The 9,461-nt window shown below is 42.0% G+C and overlaps 1 protein-coding gene across 1 annotated transcript; it reads right to left on the bottom strand.

Moving 5' to 3' along the window:
• Window positions 1-892: 892 nt before the first annotated feature.
• Window positions 893-8,163, bottom strand: LOC101826328 (binder of sperm protein homolog 1). The gene is made up of 5 exons (XM_040734231.1): window positions 8,067-8,163; window positions 7,474-7,494; window positions 4,687-4,716; window positions 1,803-1,934; window positions 893-1,035 (listed from the first exon to the last, which is right to left on the bottom strand). Exons 1-5 carry the CDS (start codon window positions 8,161-8,163, stop codon window positions 893-895), a joined length of 423 nt encoding a protein of 140 aa, XP_040590165.1.
• Between the last annotated feature and the right edge of the window lie 1,298 nt (window positions 8,164-9,461).

The following is a 9,461-nucleotide window of genomic DNA, read 5'->3' as shown; positions in this document are numbered from 1 at the left end:
GGTATAACACCCACCAATTCACACAGTGCAAGATACAGCTCCTACTGTCTAGTATTGATGATTCCTCGCTATCTTCTATTAGAAAACCATTGAATTCTGCTCAGTTGACTTCCCCTTTTGGACAATTTTGGAAGTGTTTGCTACTCAGTAGAGTATTCCAAAGCTGTTTCATGTTGCTGTGGTGTTTCCATACCAAAATCCTTCTCACCCATTAGGGTAGGTTTCGGGTCTGCTGTTCTTCTTTTGGGTGAAAAGATGAGGCATTTGCTGGGTAGTCTTCACTGCGGGATACAAATGGTGCTAGGAAGAGGAAGGGTGGATCATGAAATGAGTTGGTGCAGATATAAAGCAAAGTGGACACGGCACAGAGCAAAAACTATGTTCTCAGAAATTGTTTTTTCTTCGCAGTGAACTCCTAATTGACTTACTTGGACCATCTTCTTCTTCAAAGCAAAATCAAGGAGAAGTTATGAGGTTTTCATATTCCCCTTACTTCCCTATTATCAACACATCTGAGTAGTGTGACTGTGATATCTAAAGAAATTAGATTGGCAGGATGCTTTCACCTGACATGGTATTTTTAAGGGCTTCCTTTTATACACATAGCAAATAAAATATGGGAGCTAAACAATAATTCTCCATAAAATGCCATAATCCATCATCTAACCCCCAAGTCTTCAACAGTCAGAGCATCTTCAACTCACATCCTAGAAAAAGAAAATTTAAATTTATACAAAAACTTGTAATGAAGACTCCATCTCTTCCTCTCCTGACCAAAAGAAAGGGGGAAAGTCCTCCTCAAGAAAAATCAGTATTTTCCTTCCTTCTCTTCCTCCCCACAATTCTCCTCCTCCTCTTCCTCCTCCTCATCCTCATCTAGTAAGTCTCACCATTATTTACAATATTTCCAAGTCTGGTCTTTGTTGAAATTTGGCGTGAGTGAACACCACTTTTTTCCAAACACCTCTCCATCCTCTGTGCAATCCCAGTAGATCATGTTTCTGAACCAAAAGGGAAAGGAACACTGAGCATAGTCTGTAAGAGAAAGACGCATTGGGAAGAGGAACACTTTCTTCTTTGCAACACATATATGCATACATACAAACATACACATACTCACACACACACACACACACACACAGAGTTCTCACACTTCTGCACAATATCCTCTTCCTTAGTCCACCAATAGCTTATGAAAATTAAATTGGTACTACCCTGCAATCCCCTTCTCCTTTCATGTGCTCCTAGTAGTTTCCTTATAAAGATGATGGAGTCAAAACACCTCTAACCCATGTTTGATTATATGTGATTTTACTGCTGCCAGAAATCATGCATCTCGGGGACTAAAAAGACAACTAGGTGTATGAAGTCCTCACTATGCCAACAGGAAGACCCTAAGACCCCCCCAAAAAAAGAAAGTCAGGTTTAGCATTACATGCCTCTAATCTCAACACTGTGGAGGTAGAGAAAGACAGATCCCCTGGGCTTTCTGACCAAGTAGTCTCACCAAATTAGCAAGCTCCAGGCTTAATAAATAATAGTAAAGTAGAGGGTAATAGAAGGAGATACGCAGCATTGACCTCTGGTGCCCCTCACTCACTCACACACTCACACATACACACCCACGCATTCTCACACATACAACATATGCACTCACACACAACAGCAACAAAGAAGTTGTCTATCTCTTATTTTCACTTCAGAATATTCCCTGGATTCTGAGTTCTTGCCTGTCATACCAAATGGTCCCCAAGACAAAGGATGACCCTCCCATCTGCGGAATCTATAGTCAAGACTCTTACCTGAGAGAGAACAGTACTTCCAGTAACCTTGAAAAGTCTTGTTCAAAGAACACCACTTGTGTTTTGCATTGAAATTGACACAGTCATAGAATATTTCATGTCTGTACCAGAACGGAAAGACACATTCACCATCTAAAAGGAAGCAAAAAAACTTTATCTGTCCCTGAGCATTTTAGTAGCATTTTTTTAAATTAATGTCTGGCCTAAATGAGAAATTTATATCAACATTCCACACACACATACACACAAGGCTCAGGGAACTTCTCAGAACAGGGGTAGGAAGAATGTAAGGTCAGGAGGATGGGCAGGAGAGCTATGATATACTATCTTCTAGACATAGCATGGACATTCCAACATGCATCACAAAATTGGACTCAGTGCCTTACCAAAAAAGAAAAAAATAGAGAGGACATGAAAGGAGGAAAGGGATGTTAGGGACTTTAGGGGATTGTAACAGCGTGTCAGAGAAGGATATGATCAAAATACATTGTTTACACACATGTAAATTGCTGGAGAATAAACATAAACTATTATACATAACAGGTTTTAATTAAAATAGAATTACATCACATTCCCCCTTCCTTTAAATGTATTAGATTTCAATTTTTTATATTTTGAAAAACATATTTTAACAAATAAATAAATAAATAAGAACTATTCTATTTTTAGAAATCTAAGTGAGTTCTTCCATGGCTGAAGAGATGACTCAATAGTTAAGAGGGTTCAAGTCCAGTTCCCAGTACCCCAATGTGGTGACAAATTATTTATGATTTAATAAAGATTTCCTGAAGCAAAGCAGTCAAGTCAATAGATCTTAACTATACCAAGTTGAGATGGCAATCCTGTCTCCACGAATCCTCAGAGGCAACAGCTCTGAATTCCTGTCTCCTCTCGCTTATATTCCTTTCTCCACCCAGCCATATCACTCCTGTCTGCATCTCCTTAGTGCTGGGATTAAAGGTGTGTTATCCCAAGTGCTGGGATCAAAGGCATGAGTTCTGTTATTCTTCACTCTTGTGTAGGTCTGGGTAGTCGTGAACTCAAAGAGATACATCTGCCTGTCTCCTGAGTCCTGGGATTAAATGTGTGTCCCACCACTGCCTCATTTCTACAGCCAACTAGTGTGGCTGATTTTGCTTTATGATACTTCAGGCAATCTTTATTAAATCATAAATAATATATCACCACACCCCAGTGTGGCAACTCACAATTCCTATAACTCAGAATCCAGAGGACGACCTATATTTCTGGCCTCCACAGGCACCTGCACTCACATGAACACACCGAAATACAGACACAGGCACATATATAACCAAAAACTGAAAGAAACTCTTTTAAAAAAAATGAGTTTTTCCCAGAATCTCTGACCTCTGAAATCAAAATCACTACTAGAACTGTGAATGCCATTGTGAAAAAATGGGCAATTCCTGATTCCACAAACTTAAAAAATACTACCTATTTCACTCTGTCTAGGTCAATGCCGTCTTTTTATATTGAAATATTTATATCATGGTTAGACAGCTGATTATAAAATATTTTTTCTGTCTCAGTGCTGTTTTGTTCACAATATCCCAAATTGTTACTGGTTGGTTTTCTATATAAATTTTGAAAACTGTGATTCTCTATTAGAATAGGAGAAATTTTAAAGTATAAATTTTTAGTGCTGGTAAGAATTTATGATGGCATATTTCATGTTCATTTCTGTTTATGAGTCACGTGCAATGTTGTGTGAAAAAAGGAGGGAAGAAAATACCAGAAGCAAAATCACTAATGTTCCCATTTCAGAAGAGAACACAATGGCTTGGTGGTTAAGAGCACTGGACACTCATCCACAGGACCTGGGTTCGGTTACCAGGACCCACATAGTGGCTCACCATCATTTGTAACTTCAGTTCCAGGGGATTTGCCCTCTTATGGCTTCCTCGTGCGCTAGGCATACATATGGTGAACAGCCATACAAACAAGCAAAACACCCATGCACATAAAGCAAAAATAAAGATAAAAAATTTAAGAGAATGGGGGATCGTGATGGTAAAGTTGGGGGCGGGATGGAGGGGGGAGAGTAATTGAAGAAATATCTTGATAGACGGGGCCATTATGGGGTGAGGGAGAAACCTGGTGCCAGGGGAACTCCTAGGAATCCACAAGGATGGCCCCAGCTGAGACGCCTAGCAATAGTGGAGAGGGTGCCTGAACTGGCCTCCCCCCTGTAATCAGATTGGTGACTACCCCAATTGTCATCATAGAACCTTCATCCAGTAGGCGATGGAAGCAGATGCAGAGATCCACAGCCAAACACTGGGCTGAGCTCTGGGATCCAGCTGAAGAATATGGAGGGATTGTATAAGCAAGGGGTGGTGGTCAAGATCATGACAGGGACACTCACAGAGACAGCTGACCTGAGCTTGTGGGAGCTCACAGACTCTGGATGAACAGCTAGGGAGTGGCATGGGACTGACTTAGGCCCTCCACATGTAGGTGACAATTGTGTAACTTGATCCTTTGTGGGACCCCTGGCAGTGGGACCAGAACCTGCAGACCTGTGCCTGATTTGTGAGCTGGCTCTTTGGAACCTATTCCCCATGGTGGTATGCCTTGTTCAGCCTTGATGGGGGAGGCAGAGGCGGGGGGGGGGGGGGCTTGGTCCTGGCTCAACTTGATATGCCATGCTTTGCTGATTCCCATGGGAGGCCGTAGCCCTTATGAATGGAGACAGAGGAGGAGTAGATGGGGGGGGGGCGTAGAAGGGAGGTGAGGGGAGGGAACATGAGGAGAGGAGGGAGAGAAAACTATGGTTGGTATGTAAGATAAATAAAAAATGATGAATAAAAGAATTTAAGTGAAAGAACATACATTAATAATGAAAATTTTCTGATCAACTTACCTTCTATCTCTGACTGTCTAATGATAGAATCTGGGAAATAAAAATTTAAGTAAAGTTCATTTCAGTATTAGGCTTTAAGACAGATGCTTCCAGCAAATGACATTAATAGCTCTATGTTAGTCTGAAGAAAAGCAACATTGGCATGAAGTTATGTCAAGAGTATCACACACCTTTTTTCAGACCTAGTTTTATCCACCTGAAATGATTTACTTTATTGAAAGCCTACATATTTTTTCATTCTAGGATTGAACCCAGAGCCTTGTGCACACTGGGCAAGCAATGAACCATGCTCCCAGCCCCTTACTGGGGAACTCTAGGCAGGGGCCCTACCATTGAGTCACACCTTAGCCCCTCACTGGGGTATTCTAGGCAGGCTCTCTCCTAATCCTGTACATTTCTTAATGACTTAATTGCGAAGTATATTTCATTATCGATGTAAAGGAGACTACTTCCACTCTTAGAAGTGTCTGATAGACTCTTAACATGAATTAACCAGAAAATGTATTTATAATATATTTATCTTATATCAACCACAAAGCCAGATTCTAATCATTTCTGCCAGCTTTACAAAGTCAAATAACTTTATATAGGCTTATAGGTTAATTCTCTTTGATAATATCGAATATGTTAGAAGTCCCCTCTCCAGTCAAGTTAATTAGTTTTGTTGGCAATAGATAGTCCTGTGTTCCTACCATTAGTTGGAATAGCACTCCAATTAAGAATGCCATTCATAGCCAGATGGTGGTGGCACACACCTTTAGTTCCAGCACTGGAGAGGCAACAGCAGGTGAATCTCTGTGAGCTCGAGGCCAGCCTGGTCTACAAAGCTGACTCAAAAATAAAAAAGAAGAAAAAAAAAGAAAAAAAAAGAGCCAGGCGTTGGTGGCGCACGCCTTTAATCCCAGCACCCGGGAGGCAGAGGCAGGTGGATCTCTGTGAGTTCGAGGCCAGCCTGGTCTACAAAGTGAGTTCCAGGACAGCCTCCAAAGCCACAGAGAAACCCTGTCTCGAAAAACCAAAAAAAATAAAATAAAATAAACTGATCAAAATAAAATAACTGATCAAAGTGCAGAGAGTAAGTTCCCACCCTAACCTGTACCATACACCCTGCCCCTGCAACTCAGAGAACATCATGGAAGAGGGGCAGAAAGACTGTAACAGCCACAAAAACATGTAAGACCAGACCAAGGCCCTGTGGGTACCAGCAGACACACACACAGATGCGCAATTCAAAGTAAAATAGCTCTTTGTGAAAATAATCAATTAAAATATCAATCAGTAAGGGTATTTTAAAGAAAAACGTGCTTTAGAGTATGTTCAGCTATTACCAAAAACAGCCATATGAACAGACAGAGAAAAGTTATGTTTCATTATTTTCTGAAGTGTTCAGTCTTTGAGGAAAGAAAATAACAGTCTGACATGTCCATAATGACCCACTGAATCACTTAAAAGTATTGTTCTTAGAAGTTATTATTCAGGAATGATGAGCAAATGGGGTCAAGACTTGGTTTGTTTAACCCACAGAAACAGCTGACCTGAACAAGGGGAAGCTCTTGAACCCCAGACTGATGGCTGGGAATCCAGCATGAAACTGACCCAGACTCCCTGAATGTGGGTGTCAGTGAGGAGGCCTCGGCAATATATGGAGCCTTGGGAAGTAGATCAGTATTTATCCCTGTCATACAAATGGACTTTGAGTGCCTATCCCTCAATGAGGGATGTTTTCTCAGCCTGGACTCTTGGGGGAGGGCCTAGGCCCTTCCCTGAACAAAATGACAGACTCTGGATATCCCCCATGGAGGGCCTCACCCTCCCTGGGGAACGGAGCAGGCTTTGGTGGGAGGACGTGGGAGATGGGTAGGGAGAGGGAGCTGGGATTGACATGTGAAGCAACCTTGTTTCTAATTTAAATGTAAATATAAAAGTTATCATTCTTTTTAATTTTTTAACATTTTATTAATTTCATACATTATCTTTTGATCATATTCACTCCCTATAGAAGCTCCTCCCAAATCCACACCCCATTCCATTCCTACCCAAGTCTTTCCCTATATATTATAGGTGACTGGGTGTGTGGCCATCTATCGGAGTGTGATTGACCTACCTGAGTCCACGCCTTTAAAGACAACTAAGTCTTCTTCTCCCAGAAGCTATCAAGTAGCAATAGTTCCTTGGTGAGGGGTGGGAATTCCTGCCCACCACTCCTAATAATTTATCATTATACCCATAAATTAGTGCAGAACTCTAGCCTCCTCAAAGAAACTTCTGTATGGAGCAGATGGCATTTAATAGACGCCCACACTGGTCAACACACAGAGGACAAGACACTGTGGGATGTTCAGCTTTACATGGGAGATCTGTACCACACTCCATCCTCCCAGGCTCAGGGGCATTGTGAATGAGGGAATGGAACAGGACAGCTGAACATTTGAATTCACAGCAACTGTGGCAGCATGTACAGAGTCCATGCATGCTCAAGCCACACAAAATCCTTAACTATTTTTAAAGGAACTTCCTTTGCTTTGTATACACACAAAAAGTAATATTTCATCATTAAAAAATATGGAATATCCAGCCGGGCGGTGGTGGCACACGCCTTTAATCCCAGCACTCGGGAGGCAGAGGCAGGCGGATCTCTGTGAGTTCGAGGCTGGGCTGGACCAACAGCCTCCAAAACAATACAGAGAAACCCTGTCTCATAAAACCAAAAAAAAAAATGGAACATCCAATGACACTATCTGTCACATTTTTTACAACTTCTAATAAAAGTTTTTGAAACAAACTCACCCATGGTTGGTGGATAATAATCTGAAAGACACAAATGGGAACAAATAATTATTTTACTAAACTTAACGCTTAAAATGAAAGAAGCAAAAATATCACACCAAGTTCAATTGCTGTGAAAAATTTGAAGATCATTGTTTATACAGGGTAAGAAAGTACCCTTGTAACTGGGACTCTAGTCCAAGAGTCTCAAAGGTCACTACAGAACTTATCTTTGGCTCCAGTACCCAGGGTCCCATAAAAAAATGGAGCTTTGGTGCCAGGGACCTGATGCTGTGATGATGTCGGTAGTCTGTGTTGTGGCTGAGGGCTGTTGATGTCCCTAGTCCGCATTGCTGCTGGAAGCCATCTTGATGTGTGTGTGGCCTGAGCTGCCACCTGAGGCCATGTTATCATCCATGGTCCATGCTGCTGCTGAGGACCCTGTTGGTGTCCTTTGCCCTGGTTGGACCAGGGGCCATGTTGATGTCCACGGGTCATGTTACCACCAAAGGCCATGTGGATGTTTGTGGTCCATGCTGCTGCCTGAAGCTATGTTGATTTCCGTGGGCTGTGCTGCCACCTGAAACCATATTGATATCTATGGTCCACGATACCACCAGGGATTATGCTGGTATTCATGACCCTGCAGTAGCTGGGGACCATGTTGATGTTTGTGGCCCCTGTTATCACTGAAGCCATGGGGATATCCATGGTTTATGCTGTCCCCTGAATTAATGTTGATGTTCATGGCCTGTGCTGTAACCAGAAACCATGTGGAAGTCTATTAAACATTCTGCTGCTAACTATAAAGGGCAAGGAAGTTTTTTGTTGTTGTTGTAGTGGCATTAAAGGCCGAAGACTCACAGTTGAAAATGAGAGACATAGAAGGCTTCTGTGGCAACCTCTCTTCCCTACTCGTCCTTGCAAAGACAGTCTAGACAGGAAATCGTTGAAGAGAGCTCGTAAAAACTAGGATAGGGATGCTGAAGTGTAACTCTTCACAGTTGATGGCTTCTGGTGGGGGTTGGGGTGAAGAAGGACACAGTTTTCTTTAAGAGGATGGCCACTAGGGGTTTGACCATGCTCCAGTGATTATACTGGCAACACAAATTGAACTTGATCTTCTTCTTCTCCTCCCCCTCCTCCTCCTCCTCCTCCTCCTCCTCCTTCCCCTTTGGTATTGAGGGATGTAACAAGGGTGTGGGTGGAGTTGACTGGGAAATGAATGTGATCACGGTGAATCTTGTGAAATTTCCAAATAATAAACAAATAATATTATGCTAAAAAAAAAAAGAATGGAGCTTTGGTCTCTCAGGTCATTGTGTGAGTTGCCTTCCCATTCCTAAAGTTCCAATTGTTGCTGCAGCATCTGGACTCTATACAGCTGAGGCCCCAGAGTTTTTTCTGGGCCCATGGCTATAACCACAGCCCACTTTACTGGATCTGAAGTTGGTATTCTGACTCCAGCAGATTCTTAGAAGCCAAGGGCTGACTGGGGTTTTGACTCCACCCAGTCACCTTGGGTGCTGAGTGTCTAGCCTCACCCTTGGTCCTGTTGGCACATAGCCAAAACACGGGATGGCTTCAGTAATCCATTTGATAATCACCACTGTGTTTCACCAGCCTCCAAGCTGAACTGCATGCGAATATTCCTCTAATAAGAGTCACAGAAAACAGAACATCCCAATAGGCTTGGGAGAAAAGGAAGTGAAAATCCAACCCACTGCAACATGCATCCAAAACATGACAAAGTAACACAAAATATATATATATATATATATATATATATATATATATATATATAACATAACCTCCACTTGTGACACATTACCTACCAACCAACTCCACTATAAGGCATCCAAAGTGACAGAAATAAAAAAGAGAAATGTCTTTCAGGAAAAGTAATTTCTGGGGTGTTCCCCATAACATAAACATAGGAAACAAGAAAAGATAGGATATGGAGTGTTCTGCCCTAAATGGGACATTCCTATCAAGCCCCTCTCCCCAGG

The sequence above is a fragment of the Mesocricetus auratus genome, unplaced genomic scaffold (assembly GCF_017639785.1).
Source record: "Mesocricetus auratus isolate SY011 unplaced genomic scaffold, BCM_Maur_2.0 Super-Scaffold_100038, whole genome shotgun sequence".
Classification (NCBI taxonomy): Eukaryota; Metazoa; Chordata; class Mammalia; order Rodentia; family Cricetidae; genus Mesocricetus; species Mesocricetus auratus.
The sequence above is the reverse complement of the archived record's forward strand: the minus strand, read 5'-3'. Positions and strand labels throughout refer to the sequence as shown.